Genomic DNA, 19,248 nt, shown 5'->3' on the forward strand with positions numbered 1-19,248 from the left:
TGATGCATATTGACAAGAAAATGGTTTCTGCTCAGTTTCCAAGCAGTAGCTTAAGTCTCTTATCTGAAAAAAATACTGGCATCGCTGGCAAGCAAACTGCATTTAATGTTATGAAAGTAAGCCCACACTAAACAAGTATAAAATACTTCTGACTAAATTTTTACAATGGTCAAATGCAGCCATTTCAGCTTCTTTTTTTCAAAATCTGTTTTAAACAGGCAGTGTATCTTCATAATAACAATATTAGCAAAATTGAAGTAGATGACTTCTGTCCAAAGGAATCAAGCATTAAGAAAATGCTCTACAGTGGAATCAGTCTTTTTGGCAATCCAGTGAAGCACTGGGAAATTCAGCCAGCTTCTTTTCGATGCGTCTCTGGTGCTTATGGAGTGCAGTTTGGAAACTTCAGAAAATAAACTATGTACATAAACATAATAAATTAAGTAACATGAAGCATGAAATTCTTTTTAACAAAAACAGGAAAAACATGTCTTCCTCCACAATTAACAAATTGCAAAATTGTGGGAATATATGACTTACATCATAATGTAATCATGAATGTATGATTTCAAAGAGTAGGAATTTGTTATCAGGTTGATAAAAGAGGAATTTCACTTCAAGTACCCATTCTAATATAATATTGCCCTTGGTGCCTTTAAATGGATGGGAATAGTGACTAATTACAGAACCGCGATGAGTTTAAAGGAAAAAAAGCATACAATGCAGTGTTGCCTTTCAGCTCTCATAGGCTTTCTGTTGCTGTAACTTCTGATTGTATAGCCAAGTGTTTCTTCTCCCAAGCCCCCATCCAAATTAAAACAAGTCCAGTTGTCATTAAGATGGTTGATTTAATTCCAATTCACAGCAGAATTTTGGTTTCTCAGAAAGAGATGCAAAATGCATAAATTGAATCAACTGGCAAGCAAATGGTCAGCATCTTAACAGTGTTCATCTTGACTTTACTAAACCAAGAAACCAGGAATCATTTGAATCCTATCACAGTCTATGTCTCTCAATTCAAAATATATATTTCATTTCTTAGCATTAAATTCATAACTTTCTGACAAATTTACATTACTAAATGCAAATATTTGGATATTTCAAAGCTCCTTCAACAAAAAGTGGCTTTGTCAAGAAATAATTACATTATTCCACCAACAGTAGCCACTTTAAGTTTGGGTTTTCCTGACAACGGTGGAAAGATTCTATATGTTTTTAAATAAACATCATTTTAATATTCATTTTTAAAGAGCAACATTTTGAACATTATTTCAACATTATTCAAGTAGCTCTCAGGATAATAATTCATGTAATGTTGATAAGATATGTAGTAAAATAATTGTAAATTTATGGTAAAAGAGTAAGGGAAACAAATTTTTGGTAACCCAGTAATTTCCACAAAGCAGTTTAGCATGTATGTTGGTCTTTAACTGCAATAGCCAATGACTTTACGAAACAACTATAATTATAGAAGTTCTTGAACATTCTTTTTCCAACCAAAAAGTACCATTTAACATACAGGAAACAGCAAATCATTCAATTTGACCCTCATCTGTGGTTTGACATGATAAACTTAAAATAGTACCCAGCTAGTGACGGATAATAATTGTACTTTTCTTGTAATAACATGGTTAATTTTACAGTTACACTCATCCTTCTAATTATATTTCTACTGTGGTTTCATCATCAACATGTTTCTTTGAATTATCAATAATCATAATAGTAATAATAAATAACTGAACTTTTTCTGGTGATTATATTGGTAACTCTGAGTTGTTTTGTGTGAATAATATTCTGAGACTAAATCCTGATATGATTGTTCTACAATTAACAAGTAGTGATTTGTTTTGCATTTCCTTATATCCTTGCTATTCTGAATACATTTGGTTAAGTCATCATGGAAACAGATTTGCTTAAAAACTTTCACTTTAATATCTTGCACACCTATCTTGATAAATAACATAACATTGTCCATTATCACACGAATCACAAAAAATAATTTAGTATCAGATATATTGTATTGACATATCAAATGAATGATTACTTTTGTTAGTCACTTTATGTAATTGCTTTTAATTAATAAAGAGCCATTTAATAATCAGGCGTCAAGTGTTTTTTTGTAAGGAACATGTGGCAATGCAATACAATATTTTGACCAAAGGTGATCTAACTAATAAAATACAAGAGTTTTTATTATGTCTGAAGTGAACATTCATTTTCACAACTGAAATTGTAGTATAAATGCTCCTGTATTCAGTTTTATTTGGCCCCTGTTTAGTTTTATGATTGGCTGTGTATCTAACAGGCTTTTTAAAGCAAAAGATGTAAACACTTTTAAGATAACATTTTTATAAATCTACTAAAGAAGTCTCTTTGTATTACAACTTCTTATTATTGTTTTAACAATTCATGGAATTTCAGAGTCAAAACAGGAGCCATTTAGCCCATCAAGTCCATGCCAGCTCTCTGGAGAGGAGCCCAGCCAATCCATTCCCTGGAGCCCTGCAAGTTTACTTTAAAGTAAAGCAAAGTTTATTTATTAGTCACAAGAAAGACTTATATGAAGAATGCAATGAAGTTACTGTGAAATTCCCTAGTTGCCACATGCCGGTGCCTGTTCGGGTCACTGCATCTAACTAGCAGGTCTTTCAGACTGTGGGGGAAAGTGGAGCACCTGGAGGAACCCATGCAGACACAGGGAGAACATGCAAACTCCACACATACAGTGGCCCAAGCTGGGAATTGAACCCAGATCCCTGATGCTGTAAGGCAGCAGTGCTAATCACTGTGTCTTCGTAGCAGCTTGTGACTGCTTGAGTAGGGTGGAATCGTTGCGGGGAGGCTAGCTGCAGACAAGCATCAGGTCAGGGGTGCAGGCACGGCAAAATGATATAGAAACTGACCTAAAATTGGCCTAAAAGCAAGGTACCCTATGATTACCTCAGTCCAAAACAGTCTGGCTAGAGACAGGCCCTTTACAAGATTCGAACTTAGACAATTGAAAATCAAAAATGCACCAGGACACATTAGCATATGTAAAAGGACAGTTATACACTTCCTAAGAAACAAACCATCACTATATATGTGGCACAGACATGCATCAATGAAACAAAAGATTTGATGCATATTAGAAGTTGAATCCAGACATCTAGGTAGGTAGCGCACAAACTAGTCCATCATTGAAACCCATTAACACCCATTGAAACCCATTAACAATGATGTGAAACTTATCAGACCTAAGCACTGATATACCAAATCCTCGGAAGATTCTGGAAGGTAGCCAGAGAGGTATAAGAAACCTATACTAGCAGCATTTGAGAGAACCCACCTCTCCAACTTCCCCCAGAAGTGTGTCAGGATATGGCGTGACAAGAGCAGCTCACCTACAGACCAGAGAGAGAGAGAGCAACAGACTTAAGAGTTCAACATACTGAAGGAATTGCGAGGATCCGGGGTAGAGTACGAATTTCTGAATGATCAATTAGCCAGAGAGGGAGAGAATTGTTAAAGTTGTAAAAGTTAAGATTTTTACTGTTTGGAATAAAGTTGCGACTTGGTTTATTATCAATTCGTGTACATAGAACTTTTGCTTGATGTATGCAGAGGTGTTTCAGTAAAATCTATCATACACAGTGCTGGTTGAGTGAGTCTGCAGAATATTAGAAATACACCAGACAACTCCTCAAAAGCCCATCTAATTTGCCTTTGAAATCAATGATCGTCTCCATTTCCACCAGCCTTGTAGGCAGAATTTTTCAGATCATTATCACCTGCTGCATGAAAAAGTTCTTCCTCGCATTTTCTTGTACGATCAGTTAATGAAAATAGTTTGTATTTGTTTAGCCTATCTAAACCTGTCATCTTGTACACTTTGATCAAATTTCCCCTCCTTTCCCTTAAGGAAAGCAACTCCAAATTTCTCCAACCTAACCTTTAAATCCTTCATCCCACCAGAAAGCATTCTCACAAATATCCTCCACACCCTTTCACAAAATCTCATATTCTTCCTGAAGTGAGGTGACCTAACTAGAGCTTTATAAAGGTTCAGAATGACTTCTTTGCTTTTGTACTGAAATCACTGTTTAGGAAATTGAAGACCCAGTATGTTTTATTAACTACTTTTGCTGTATGTCCTGCCACATTATACGCACATAAATTCATAGGCTCTTTTGACCCTGCATATTCTTGAGAATTGTGCCACTTAGTATATATGTATATAACCTATGCCTTCTGCCCAAATCCATCCCCTCACATTTCTTTGTATTAAATTCCAGTTAACTGCCCATTCTGCCAGTATATGTCTTCTTTCAGTCAACAGGCATCAATCACATGGTTTGCCACAGCGCCAAGATTGATATTACTGGCAAATATTGAAAATTTACAGCATTTTCCAAAATCTCAGACATCTGTATATATCAGAAAAACCATGGTCCTACCACTGATCTTTGCAGAAGACCACTTTCTACCATCTTGTAGCCTGAAATACAACCAATTACCACACCAAAATAAATCTGCAGTTTCAAAAAAACAGGGCCAGACAAAACAGGTGTGGTGAAAAGAAAATGCGCTTCAGGCTTAATGGAGAATGCACTGATTGTATCAACAATAAACTGTTTAGTCTGCCCTTGAGCTGTCAGTCAGAAAAGATTTTAGCAGTTAACGGACCGTTAGTCAGTTCCTTATGTAAACAAACCTGGCTAATCCCACATCCAAAAACAGAAAATGGAAAATCTCAGTAGGTAGCATCTGTGGACAGAGAACAGAGTTAACATTTTGGGGGCAATTCTCCCAGTCCACTGCGCTGATTTAGCAACGCAGTGGGCTGGGAGACAAGTGGAGACCATGTAACGGGCTTTTTGCTGGGTGCCACGGCCTCTGCGCATTTCCTGCCGCCAGCTTTCCATATCATCTGTGCCAGAAATCAGTGCAGAGCTGAATAAATTATTCTAATGAGGAGTTAAAAAGCATTAGTGGGCCTGGGACTGAAGTCACCAGGCCCGTTAGCCTCCCTCCCATCCCCGCCACCAGGAGTGTTTCACACCAGCGGCATTTACAAGAGCTTTCCACTAGTGGGGAGCTGCTGGCCCGGCCCCACTGGAATGAAGGGGGGCCATGGAAGTCCCCAGAAGGTTAAGGGTGAGGCGGTGCCCCCTGGACATTAACAGCTTGGCAGTGCCAGCCAGCATGGCCCCCTAGCACTGCCCAGAGGTCACCTTGACTCTGCCCACTAGGCCTGCTGGTGAGATGGAGGTGGAGGGGAAATCGGAACTGCCAGAGTGAGGTGGGGGATTGAGGTCTGGGGGGTGGGTGTGGGCATGTGCAGGAGCCCAGCGATCAGGGGGTTGTACAGTGATACAGGGTCACAGTGTTGGCCAGCAATCAAACTGGCCAGTGATCAGGAGGCTGGCAGTGCTGGTTTTGACAGATTGGCGCATGCACAATGGCCCACTCAACACTGTGCTGCTGGCCTCTCCAGCAGGAATAGACCCCGTCCACAGATTTTTATCGTGATTCATGCTAGGGCACTCTGTGCATCAGAGTGTGGGAGATTTGCTCTGGAAATCATGCTAAAAAGGGCAGGATTTACTCCAGGTTTTATGTGAATTCAACACTTCGGATCTTTTTGGGAGAATCCCATCCTTTGACTCTTGAGCTTTTATCTGGCTAATCCCCGCTTTGATCTGCTCTACAGCTGTCAATCAAAGCAGTTCTAAGATGTATCAATGTAGGTGGGGCTCACTTAAGCTAGAAAGGGAGATCTCCCAAGTGCAATTGAATGCTCCTATCGATCAATGCACTTCAAAAGGCTTTCAGAGCAGCTGGACTCATTCAAGCTATAAAAAGAAATCTCCCTTATGAAACTGAATGCTTCTGTCAATCAAAGCTTTTTAAAGAAGTCTGGTAAGACCTGGGGCTTCTGAAATTATGTTAAGAAGTTTCATAACACCAGGTTAAAGTCTAACAAGTTTATTTGGTAGCAAAAGCCACTAGCTTTTGGAGTGCTGCTCCTTCGTCAGTAAGTGGGAATTCTATTCACAAACAGGGCATATAAAGACACAAACTCAATTACAAAATAATGGAAGGAATGTGAATCTTTACAGGTGATCAAGTCTTAAAGGAACAGACAATGTGAGTGGAGAGAGAGGATTAAGCACAGGTTAAAGAGATGCATATTATCTCCAGCCAGAACAGTTAGTCAGATTTTCTAAGCCCAGGCAAGTTGTGGGGGTTACAGATAGTGTGACATGAACCCAAGATTCCGGTTGAGGCCGTCCTCATGTGCGGAACTTGGCTATCAGTCTCTGCTCAGCTCAGGAAAGGATGTCCTGAGGCATGGTACACTGGGGAGACTATGCAGACGCTACAACAACGGATGAATGAACATCGCTCGACAATCACCAGGCAACAGTGTTCTCTTCCTGTTGGGGAACGCTCCAGCAGTCACGGGCACTCAGCCTCTGATCTTTGGGTAACCGTTCTCCAAGGCAGCCTTCACGATACACGACAACACAGAGTTGCTGAGCAGAGACTGATAGCCAAGTTCCATAAACATGAGTATGGCCTCAACCAGAATTTTGGTTTCATGTCACACTATCTGTAACCCCTGTAGCTTGCTTGGGCTTGCAAAATCTCACTAACTGTCCTGGCTGGAGACAATACACATCTTTTTAACCAGTGCATAACCCTCTCTCCACTCACTTTGTCTGCACCTTAAAGACTTGATTACCTGTAAAGACTCACATTCCAACCATTATTTTGTAATTGAGTTTGTGTCTTTCTATGGCCTGTTTGTGAACAGAACTCCCACTTACTTGACGAAGGAGCAGGACTCTGAAAGCTAGTGGCTTTTGCTACCAAATAAACCAGTTGAACTTTAACCTGGTGTTGTGAAACTTCTTACTATGTTTACCCCAGTCCAACACTGGCATCTCCACATCATGGCTTCTGAAATTAACCAAGGGCAACTCTTACAGTAGAATAGAGTACAGTTGTGATTTTGAAGGTTTCCAGGTCTTCAGGGTGGCATGGATTTTAATGAGACCAGGTGACTTCAAAGATTTTACAGAACACAGATGATAATAAAAATTTTTACTAGCCCAAACCCCACAATTCCCAGGTCCCTTTCTGCAGCTGGTCAATACTTATGGGCAATACTTATTTCCTTGTCCTTCTCCTCAGAGTCCATGACTGTCAGACCAGGAGTAATTGGCGCCCACAAGACTCCCTGCTGCAGGGGCAAGAGCATCCCAGGCTTCAGGATAGTATGGTGGTTAGCACTGCTGCCTCACAGCGCCGGGAACCTGGGTTCAATTCCAGCCTCAGTTGCACATTTTCCATGTCTGCAGAGTTTCCCCTGGGTGCTCCAGTATCCTCCCACAGTCCAAAGATGTACAGGTTAGGTAGATTGGCCACACAAAATTGTCCCTTAGTGTCCAAGGCTAACTTGGGTAAATTAGCCATAGCAAATGTGTGGAGTTAGGGGAATAGGATGGGGGAAGAATGTCTGGGTAAGATACTCTGTCAGAGAGTCGGTGTAGACTTGACAGGGCAAATGACCTCCTTCTACACTGTAGGGTTTCTATGATTTCACCTGGCCTTCCTCCAACTCTCTCAGATCAGCTAAGGCTATTGTTTCTCTCCCTCTTCTAATCTAGCACCGACCAGATGGTTTTCTAAGAAAAAAATATTCAACCTTCTCCCTTTTGGTTAATGAATCTGACGTTACTCCATATTCTCAACATCACAATCCTACATTTGACCAATTGAGCTTCTTCCCTGATGCTAAGAGACTTTTGAATGGACTTACCTTGCATTAAGTTGATCTTTTTCTACATCCTAGCTATGACTGTAACACTACATTCTGCACTCTCTCATTTCCTTCTCTACGAACGGTATGTTCTATCTGCATAGCACACAAGAAACAATACTTTTCACTGAATGTTAATACATGTGACAATAATAAATCAAATCAAATCAAATATATAGCTGATGTTGAACTTTTCCCTTTCACCGATCTCTTAACGTCCTTCTGCAATCCTTTTCCTTCTAAATCACTGCCATGTTACTTGCTGTTCATCTCCACAATCTATTTTGGCTTTATCTTCTCATTTAATCATCTCAATTAACAGCTCATAAAGCAGTATGGCTTTAAGATAGTGTTATAGGTACCTGCTATATACAAAAGCTAACTATATAGATAATACTCAATTCATACAGTGCAAAACACTCTTTCCTTTGATGTTCCAAAGGAGATCCAATAGTCAAATAATTAAAGTAAGAAATCTCACAACACCAGGTTAAGGTCCGACAGGTTTATTTGGTAACACAAGCCACTAGCTTTCGGAACATTGCTCCTTCATCAGGTAAATTTCATCAGGAAGGAACAGTGCTCTGAAAGCTAGTGGCTTGTGCTACCAAATATATCTGTTGGACCTTAATCTGGTGTTGCGAGACTTCTTACTCTGTTTACTGCAGTCCTGTGCCGGCATCTCCACATCACGGCCACCAATTAAATACAGGTTTACTTATAATTCATGACAGTGGTTGCCAGAAAATAGATATTTTATTCTAAAATAAACTGCATTGGGATTTTTCAAATGTCTATCCAGACTTGGGTTGTTTAAACATATTCTGTTCTGCAAGCATTTTTAGTAAATGTTAGCACAGATTGCCAAGGAATATGTCATGAAACTCTTCAAAAGGTCAAAATATTTTCCATTTGTTAACTTTCTTAGGCAAAATAATCTGATATCTTTCAGCTTGAAGCTTGGTAGGTGAGTCTAGAGTCTGTACATTCAATGTTTTATCAGATTTGAAAAGACAGCTGCTATGTAAAACGTGGCATGTAGTACATAGGCCAATCTGATTTTTTTCCACATATGTTTTCTCTCAATAGTTTGGCTTTAAAAAGAGTGATCATATCAAATATTCACAAAAATATTAACTATTAACTGCTTTTTATTAAATTGTATCAGTTAATTAAATATGGTTTTCAAAAATGATAATGCTTATTTTAAAGTAATAAGAAAACCACAGGAAAATAACACCTTTGGAAGTGATTCACAGGCATTTATCAGTTGATAATTCAAAATCTTGAAACTAGTTATTTTCAGATAACTTACTTTGTGATGAATAATTGAATTATTGTATTTTTAAACACATTTATCTGTTTTGCTTGCGATGTTTTGTCATACATTGCTACAGCAGTAATTGATTGTAAAGCTGAGTTAACTTCAGATAAATAAGTCTCTCTTTTGACTGTTCTGTAGAAGGGTCATTTAAACCTGAAATGTTAACTCTTTCTCTCCACAGATGCTGCCAGACTTCTGAAGTTTATCCAGCAGATTCTGTTTTTATGTCTCTCTTTTGACTTGTTTCTTCCCATGTATAAAATATTTCAAACATGTTAAGTTTACTCTTGAAATACCACATTATTGACGTGTTAGCTGCAAGTAAAAATAAGTAAAATGCACATACTTTGGGAAATTTTCAAATTATTCTTCTGCCAGACTATAGTGAGTAAAGATCACTGGAAAACTAAGGGTGGGATTTGACGGCCTTGCTCGTTCCGAAACCATAAAATCTTGCCCGATGTGGACAGACCTTTCCATGGTCTGCCCCTCGCGCACTCCGATTTCTGTAGCAGGCAGGATGGTAAAATTCCAGCCTAAATATCTACAACTGGACAACCCTATTGAATCAAAAATCAGACATCTATAAAAAGTACTATAAAAAATCTATAAAAATAAGTACAAACATTAAATCAATAGCCAAAACACTTTTTCTCTTTCCTGTTGTTACTCAACTATGTAATAATACAGAACATATTGAATAATATGCATAACAAAATCAAAGCAAAATTTGAAGAAGCAGAACTTCATCATCACTGGGAACAGAGAACATTAACCTGTGTAGACAGGCTAAAGAAGCTGAAATTGTTCTCTTTAAAGCAGTGAAGGTGAAGTGGAGATTTAATTGACATGATCAAAATGATGAGGGTTTTGATAGAGTACATAGAGAAGAAACGGTTTTCAATAGCAGGATTGTCAATTTATTCCAAAAATCACAGCCATTTTCCTTTCTGCAAGTATGATTCCAACCAGTGGAACGGTTTCCTCTGATCCTCACTTCAAATTTGCTCAGCACTTGATGCCATTCTCAGTCAAATGCTGCCTTGATTAAGTTTTTAAAGTTTATTTATTAGTCACAAGTAGGCTTACATTCACATTGCAACGAAATTACTATGAAAAAACTGTGAAAAATGATGACAAAGGCAGTCACGCTCACCTCACCCCTGTGGTATTCAGCTGTTTTTTTCCACATTGGGAATAAGGCTCTAATGAGGTCAGAGTCCCAGTAGCCCTGGCAGAACCAGTAGGATTTCAAGAAGATATCAATAGACTAGTCAGAAAGAATGGTAAATGGAATCCAACTTGGAGAAATGTGAGGTAACGTATTTATGGAAGACTAAAAAGGCAAGGAATACATAATAATTGGTAGGATATTGAGAAATGTAGAGGAACCAGGGGCCTTGGAGTGCACAGCACAATCTTTCAAGGAGGCTGGACAGTAGCTAAGTTGACAATGCAGGCATATAGGATACTTCCCAAGAAATTGAATTTAAGAGCTGGAAGGTTATTCTGGAACCATATAAAACACTTCATATGAAAGAGGAGGAGTAGATGAGTCAGACCTTTGAGCCTGCTCTGCCATTCAGTAAGATCATGGCAGATCTGATTTTAACCTCAATTCCACATATGCCTACCTCCAATAGCCTTTTGCTCTATTGCTTATCAAGAATTCATCTACATCTGCTTTAAAGAAAAATCAAATATTCAGCCTCCACTGACTTTTGGGGACATGACTTAAGGTCCTGAGAGAAAGAATTTCACCTCATCTCTGTCTTAAATGGGCGAGCCCCTATTTTTAAACAGTGACCCCTAGTTCTAGATTCTCCCACAAAAGGAAATATCTTTCCATCTACACTGTTATTCTACACCTGGAATATTGCATGCAGTTCTGGTCACTGTACAATGGAAAGATGTGATTGCACTAGTGAGGGTACAGAGATCATCTATGCGGATATCGCTTGGACTGAAGAATTTTAATTCAGAAAGGACTCCACAGGCTAGGCTTGTTTTGTTTGGAACAGAGAAGGCAGACCTAACCAATGTGTATAGAAGAATGTGGAACATAGATAGTATAGTTCGGAATACCATGAAACCCATGGTTGAGCGGTGCCTAACCAGGATCATTTAATTAGGGTAAGAGATAGGTTTGGAGAGAAGCGGAGGGGAAATTTTTTCACCCATGAAATTCACTGCCTGAAAGGCAGAAAAACATCATAAAAGTTAAAAAGTACTTGGATGTGGACTTGAATGCGAAAAAGCAAGAGCTGGCAAGTGCGACAATGATTGAATGACAACTTGTCGGGTGATGAGTAATAAAGTCATAGAGTCATCGAGGTTTACAGCATGAAAATAAGCCCTGTGGCCCAACTTGTCAATGCTGCCTTTTTTTCAAACCACTAAGCTAGTCCCAATTACCCGTATTTGGCCATATCTCTCTATAGCCATCTTACCTATGTAACTGTCTAAATGCTTTTTCAAAATCAAAATTATACCTGCCGCTATTACGACCTTTGGCAGTTTGTTCCAGACACTCACCACCCTCTGTGTGAAAAGATTGCTCCCCTGGACTCTTTTGTATCTCTTCCCACTCACCTTAAACCTATGCTGTCTAGTTTTAGATTCCGTTATGTTTGCAAAAAGATGTTGACTCTCTCGCTGATCTATGCCCCTCATTATTTTAATGGACCTCTAAGATCAGCCCTGAGCTTCTTACGCTCCATGGAAAAAAATCCCAGTCTATCCAGCCTCTCCTTATAACTCGAACCATCAAGTCCCCGTAGCATCCTAGGAAATCTTTTCTGCACTCTTCCTAGTTTAATAACATCCTTTCCATAATAGGGTGAGCAAACTGTACACAGTATTCCAAGTATGGCCTTACCAATGTCTTGTACAACTTCAGCAAGATGTCCCAATGCCTGTATTCAATGTTCTGACCAATGAAGCCAAGCATGACAAATGCCTTCTTCAACATTCTGTCCACCTGTGACTCCACTTTCAAGGAGCTATGAACCTGTACCTCTAGATCTCTTTGTTCTCTAACTCTCCCCAACACCCTACTATTAACTGAGTAAGTCCTAGCCTGGTTCAATCTACCAAAATACATCACCTCGCATTTGTCTAAATTAAACTCCATCTGCCATTCGTCAGCCCACTGGCCCAATTGATCACGATCTTGTTGCAATCCTAGATAATCTTCTTCATTGTCCACTATACCACCAATCTTGATGTCATCTGCAAACTTATTAACAATGCCTCCTAAATTCTCATCCAAATCATTAATATAAATGACAAATAACAGTGGACCCAGCATCAATCCCTGAGGCACACCATTGGTCGGGTGGCTGGGAGTTCAGAAGGGACAGCCTGTTCTGAAAGCTTGAAGCATTTGCTACAAATAAGCTTGTGGGACTTTAAGCTGGTGTTGTGGGATTTCTTTCTGTTGCACACCATTGGTCACAGGCCTCCATTTGAAAAAAACACACTCTACAACCACTCTCTGTCTTCTGTCATCAAGCCAATTTTGTATCTATTTGGCTACCTCACCCTGGACCCTGTGAGATTTAACCTTATGCAACAACCTACCATGCAATACTTTGTCAAAGGCCTTGCTAAAGTCCATGTAGACAATGTCAACTGCACTGCCCCCATCTACCCTCTTGGTTACCCTTTAAAAAACTCTATCTAATTCACGAGACATGATTTTCCACTCACAAAGCCATGCTGACTGTCCCTAATCAGCCCTTGCCTCTCTAAATACCTGCAGATCCTGTCTCTCAGAAGACGTTCTAACAACTTATCCACTACAAATGTTAGGCTCACCGGCCTGTGGTTCCCAAGGTTTTCCATGCAGCCCTTCTTAAAAAAAAGGCATAATATTTGCCATCCTCCAAACTTCAGGCACCTCACCTGTGACTGTCGCTGATTCTCAGTGCAGGATTCCTAATCTTTGACCTGTTCTTGTAGATATAATATTTTCTATGGTTAGTCCAGTTCAATTTCTAGTCAATGATAACATGCATTTCCTATGTGTGGGACATGAATGTTGTCATTTGTCAGCCCAAGCAAAAAAAAAAATCACTCCCACATTTGGTTGATCTGAGAGCCAGATTTATTGCATGTGAATTATAGAAAACTACAGCATAGAATACAGCCATTCTATCCATTGAGATTATGCTGACTTTTTGCAAGAGCACTCCAATTAGTCCCAATCACCAGTTCTTTCTCGATATCCTTGCAATGTTTTTTCTCCTTCAAGTACTTATCCAATCTTCCTTTGAAGACTACTATGGAATCTGTTTCCACCAATCTATCAGGCATTTCAGTACAATCCTGACTATTTGATATGTAAAACTTTTTTCCTCATGTTGCCTCTAGTAACTTTGTTCAATGGCTTAATTCTTTTACTTCTGGCTTGTGGCCTACAGCCATCGGAAATAGTCGCAGGGTCATAGGCCGTGTTCTCATTGGCTCGCGGCGCCAGTCGTTTGGTTATTAATAAGTCCTGGATGGTATTGTCCAGGCTCACTTGCACTTATTGCCTCTCCGGTTGGACCTCACACACACAAGAAACACAGCTGGTGGGATTGGATATTATTGAAATCCCCAGGTGGTGGGACATGGCCAGATAGTGCCCATGGAGAAGTGCCAGCCTGGCAGTGCCCACTAGGCACTCTGGCAGTGTCTACTGGGTACCACAGTGCCAAGGGGATGGGACCATGCCAGGGAAGGAAAGGGGGGAGCTCCACGAGGGGAAGGCAGAGCTGATTGGCAGGGGAGCATGTAAGGGGTTGTGAGTGGTGAGGGGAAAAGTTCCAAGGAGAAAGGTTACTTCTACATCTTCCAGTGTCAGCAACCTCCTCCAATGCTCTAAACCCCCGTGACACAAATTCTATTTCATTGACTCTGGCCTTTTGCTTGCCCCCACTCACCTTTAGCCATTGATGCCCCATGCCCTGGAATTCCTAATATCAAACCCGTCTGCATCTTCCACACCCTAGTTTACCAAATTTAGAATACCATCTGTATGACTATTACTAATAGCTCCTTCCTTATATCAGCATCCACTGTTTTCATTATGCCTGTCAAATGCCTTGGAACAATGTTCTACCAAAGCAGTGTTTTTTAAGTTTAAGTTATTATGTTTATTTTATTAGTGTCACAAGTAGGCTTACATTAACACTGCAATGAAGCCACACTCTGGTGCCTGTTCGGGTACACTGAAGGAGAACTTAGCATGGCCAATGTACCTAATCAGCACATCTTTCAGACTGTGGGAGGAAACCGCAGCACCCGGAAAAAATCTACGCTGCACAGAGAGAATGTGCAGACTCTGCACAGATAGTGACACAAGCTGGGAATCAAACCCAGGTCCCTGGTGCTGTGAGGCAGCAATGCTAGCCACCGGGCAGTCCACCATGCTACATCAGTATAAGTTGTTAAAAAGTTAAGGGCTTTGACCCAAGTTTATTTTTACCAAGTAGGCATTCAATCCAAAACGTGCATTCCTCCAAGTGGTAGAAGTATTTCTGCACTTTACTAGGTTGGAGATGGTTGCAAGATGGTTCCTGTGAGTTTCTCATAAGAGAAGCTGCAATATTTCCTGTGAATTTATAAGGACCAGAAAATTTATTACAAACACGATGTATGTATGTATCCCTTTTTTAATAATCTTATTTTTCCTATCCATTCATTCTTTCTCCCACTGTATTTCGCTGGTACCTTTGTTTCTGTTTCTGCATCTTTCTTTCAATTTTTTTGTAAACCTATTTTCCTTGTCTCATTGTGTGCTTTTTCCCTTCTAATGAAGTTTTAAAAATCTCACTTTCTATGACTTTTGCTCTTTTTCTGTTCGTATATTTCAAGCTTAGTTTAAGAATTGTCCTTTTGTCTGAGTGAAAAGGTTGCTGTTCAGACTTCATCTTACTTCATGGACAACTTAATACGAACAGCAGTAAAATAAACTTGGCATAGGTAGAGACAAAAATAAACCCAACACACACTGTTTCATTTAACTCTTTTATTGATTCCTTATGTTCAGTCTCAAAGGAAATATTCTAGATTCCTCCTTCACGTAAACTGACAGAAACATTTAATCATAAAACTCCACCACGGTCAGTGAGCAAATGGTTTTTGGTTCCCAGATTAATTTACAATGAAGACACCCACAGCTGAGTATTACTGATGAGGTGAGGCGAAAACTTAGTAAACAAAACCAATATTAAAACTGTGTTTTACCACAACCGTATTGCATTTTGTTCTGTGAAACATCTCGCTTGAGAACCTGAGAACAATTTAAGGATCTGTGTGCCCCAAACCCAAAAGGCAACCAAAGAAATTAATCAGGTATGAAGTTATAATTTTATTCAGAAGCTGAAAACAATAATCAGTTTCAGCTATATGTTGTGCTTCATGTGTTTTGCATGCAATCTGAAGGAATGTTGTATATGTTTCCATGAGAAAATTAAACATTATTGAAGATTCCAAAGGACATATTTAAATTGTAATACCTCATAGGAATGAGGAAAAGTATTACTATTTCCACACTTCTTTAGAAGTTGTTTACTATGTAAAGAATGTTCTACAGAATGACCAAGTATACAATTCACAATATTTAAGAACTGTTAATTTTAATGGAGATTTAGAATTATTTTAAAATCAGCATCAAAATGATCTCAAATTTCCAAAAAAATGATACAGCTAACACAACAACAATGAAATGTATTTTTAGATCAGTAGGTCCCTGGCCTCAAAGAAAGAACTTGTATTGCACAATGTCCTGAAAAGGATGACTCTGTTTTTAGTCAAGCTAAAAGATTTTTTTCAAGATTAAACTGAACTGTATTAACTGCATAATACATGCAGACATCATACTTCAGTTGTTTATTTCGGTGGAATTTTGAAAAGTACACATTAAAACAGGTATAACGATAAAATTAAATTGAGCAACACTTCAGTTGTTATAATGGCAAGCATTATTTAAAGTTTCTTGTATTAGGTAATTTCACTGGGATTTTGTCAATTCATACTTAATTTGACTTAAAGTTATGGAATTGTGCAAAAATATTTTAAATAATTTATTAATTTAAAATAATTTATTCTTGCATAAGCATTTGCATGTCTTGCATTAAGAATTTTGGCATAATTCATTTTTAAAAAAGTATTCTGAAATAGTAAAGTACTGAAGCAGGGGGAATAGGAGGTAAGCAGCATAACAACAATCCAAAAATAAAACCCAAATCCGAGGACTACATCTGAGCTGTCAAACATTGTGCTAATAACTATGTTGAATTACTTTTCAACTCAGTAAGATTGAATTAACATTTCAGGAGTACCTTTGCCAAATGATAAACTAAAAACAAACACAATGAAAACAAGTCAAAATGGAGTAATTTCAGTCAGCTTGATCAATCGGAAGAATCTGCTTTGCTGTTATTAATTCAAAATTTTTTAAAAATCTAAAAACCAATTGCAAACAAGATAAAAGTGGGATCACTAAAACAAACTAACAGTTGGATATCACACAGTAAAAATAAAGATTTGCTCCAGAACTTTAAGGAGTTGAATGTTTATTGACTTTGACAGGAAATACTAAAAAGGTATAAATAATAAGACCTTAAAAAGCTCAAGAAAAGAAGTACACACACACTTTCCAAATTGACAGAGTAAAAATGAACATTTAATTTGTTTTTCTCCAACAAATCACACACACACACACACACACACACCTGACTGAAACAAATGCTCTATTTTAGCCGACAGGTGGCAGTAGCATTCCTGTCCTATTTCACCATTCTTCTAGTGTAAAACTAGGTTGCAAGTGGTCATAAATGATTGGCAGTTACCACAACAATTACATTTATACACTTTTCAATAAGTGTCATTGGACTGTAATCAAAAATTGTAACCCTGGTTGCTTTTTTTTCCCTCCCTAACCCAGGAGCACTGGGGAGAACAAAAGCATCCCAATTGCTACCTTCTCTGATCAGCTGCATCACCATATGCCAGGAAATAAACTGTTGACCAACCTGATCTCTGAGACACAAAACCACATCCGATGATATATTTACCTACTGGACAATATTTACTTCCTTTAAGTCAGCATGCCTGACTCCTGGAATTATGCTTTTATCCTCTTAAGACTTGGTTTTCAGTCAATTTCTCCAACCACCTGGTACTCATCACAATAAAAAAAAAGTTGCATTTCAATGGGTTGAACTGATACAGCAGTTCATGATTTCCTTCAGCTTTTTTATTGTACTTGCATGGAGTGCTTGATCTGATGGCTTCACTAAGGAAAGTCATCACGTCATGGCCTTTTGGTCAAAATCAAGCTGCATTCAAGCCCAAGATGGGGTGTAATGCTTTACCTTATCAGCTTGGATCTTGTTCATCTCTTTTGTGGGGACCGTGAATGGGATTTAATTTTAATTTGATTTTTTGAGCAAGCAATGATTTGGATCTGCTTGGTCCACTCAGCATTTGCTCTGTAATTTTAAGAATTGAATAAAAAGTATTTTTAAAAGGGGAAGTAATTTAATCAGTGACAAGTCCAGGAACTAAACACACATTTGGCACTATTACTTGGTTTACTGAACTGCATCACAAGTGAAAATTTTTCAGCTATTCAATTTTCTTTATGAATTAAACAGTAATACTGATTTCTTGTTTCAGCAGTGCTACCTTCTACAATGGACAAATCATTAAAGTGAACATCTCTAACCCTGTGTTTCACTATAGTTGAGATACGCTCCTTACAGTACAATGATGCTTAAAAATACATTGAAGCTAATAGAGATGAGACAATATGATCAGATCACATTAGTTCAAGATGAACTGAAAACAACATGTTAAGCTATCTCAGCCGCAAAATTCAATAAGGCATGAAAATAGGTGCAGGTTCACAATGCACATTTAACCTATGTCTGGGCTGGGGGTGCAAGATCACAGGGGCTAGTATGAGCTTAAGTTAACCTGCACTATTTAAAGCCTGTCTCTATCTCTTAAAGAGAGGTGTATTTTGACTAGAGCAAAAAGTCATTCCTAAAGCATGAACTGAGGACACTGGAAAACCCAGCAGGTGTGCCAGCATCTATCAGGAGAAAAACAAAGTTAATGTTTTGAGTCCATAGACTTTTTGTCAGAATTAAAAGGAGAGAGAGTGTAAAACTGCAACAGCAGCGCAACTTTCAGAACAAAAGCGGGTGGCCTGGTGTCAGAAGAGCCTCAGTTTTGAGTTGGGCACCTTTAGGTTTTAATCTTTCTCCTGCACCTTAAAGGCCCCCTTTCTTTTTTTAAAAGATTCTAATACATGTGTTGCTGCAATGAAAAACACTCCCACTCCCACTGTTTTTCTCCTGACAGATTGCTGGCAAACCTCCTGGGTTTTTCCAACGTCCTCTATTTTTGTTTCAGATTCCAGCAATATTTTGCTTATTCTAAAAGTTCATTTGAATTGGGAAAGATACAAGAACAGAACAATACCCAGAGTGGTCCAAAATTCTCTGATACATCACTGGAGGCCCGCTATTGGAGGCTCCATGACTCAGGAGATCCTCCAACAGGCTTTGCAAAGGCTGTGGAAGAAGATAATCATAGCAGTCGATACGAGAAGGGACAACTCAAGGAACTGGTACAGTGCCCCACTTGACTAACTTCACAGAATGATCAAGGTCAGCAGATGCATTTTAAAATTCCAAATGAACTGGCCTTGCAAACTGTTCAACACATCACATCTACATCACTCACCCACCAACGATTTCCAACATTCATAGCAAAATTAAAGCAAACCACTGTAAATGTTGAAAATCTGAAATTGAAAATGAAAATACTGGAAATATTCAACACATCTGGCAACTCTGTTTCTGTCTTTACAGATGTTACCTTTTCAGGTCAGTGACCCTTCATCAGAACTGCTTATGGATGTAACAATTTTTAAAGCTGGGCCAAGATGATGGGACGGGAGGGGGATCGTGAAAGTAAAGAACAAACAGGAAGGTCTGTGATAGGGTCGAAGACATGAAAAAAAAATGTAATTGCAGCTTTATATGCCTCCAGGCTCAAGATCAAGCTTAACAATTTCAAATCACAATCTCTGCCCCCATTTTTTTTCAATGTTAGC

The 19,248-nt window shown here is 38.8% G+C and overlaps 3 protein-coding genes across 4 annotated transcripts in view; 2 read left to right on the forward strand and 1 right to left on the reverse strand.

Annotated features, from left to right (window-relative positions):
• Positions 1-2,301, forward strand: part of aspn (asporin (LRR class 1)) — a 56,038-nt gene extending 53,737 nt beyond the window's left edge. Inside the window, exon 9 of the mRNA XM_080181790.1 lies at positions 219-2,301. Coding sequence (XP_080037916.1) covers positions 219-416 — 198 coding nt within the window. The 3' untranslated portion in view covers positions 417-2,301. The remainder of the gene's footprint in view (positions 1-218) is intronic.
• The window catches only part of cenpp (centromere protein P), a 253,450-nt gene that overhangs the window by 111,599 nt on the left and 122,603 nt on the right, over positions 1-19,248 (reverse strand). The window lies entirely within an intron of this gene.
• The window catches only part of omd (osteomodulin), a 28,962-nt gene continuing 24,947 nt past the window's right edge, over positions 15,234-19,248 (forward strand). The window contains exon 1 of the mRNA XM_080181796.1: positions 15,234-15,473. The gene's annotated coding sequence lies outside the window, so the exon portion shown is untranslated. The remainder of the gene's footprint in view (positions 15,474-19,248) is intronic.

This window comes from Carcharhinus amblyrhynchos, chromosome 3 (assembly GCF_965287045.1).
Source record: "Carcharhinus amblyrhynchos chromosome 3, sCarAmb.v2.hapA, whole genome shotgun sequence".
Lineage (NCBI taxonomy): Eukaryota > Metazoa > Chordata > Chondrichthyes > Carcharhiniformes > Carcharhinidae > Carcharhinus > Carcharhinus amblyrhynchos.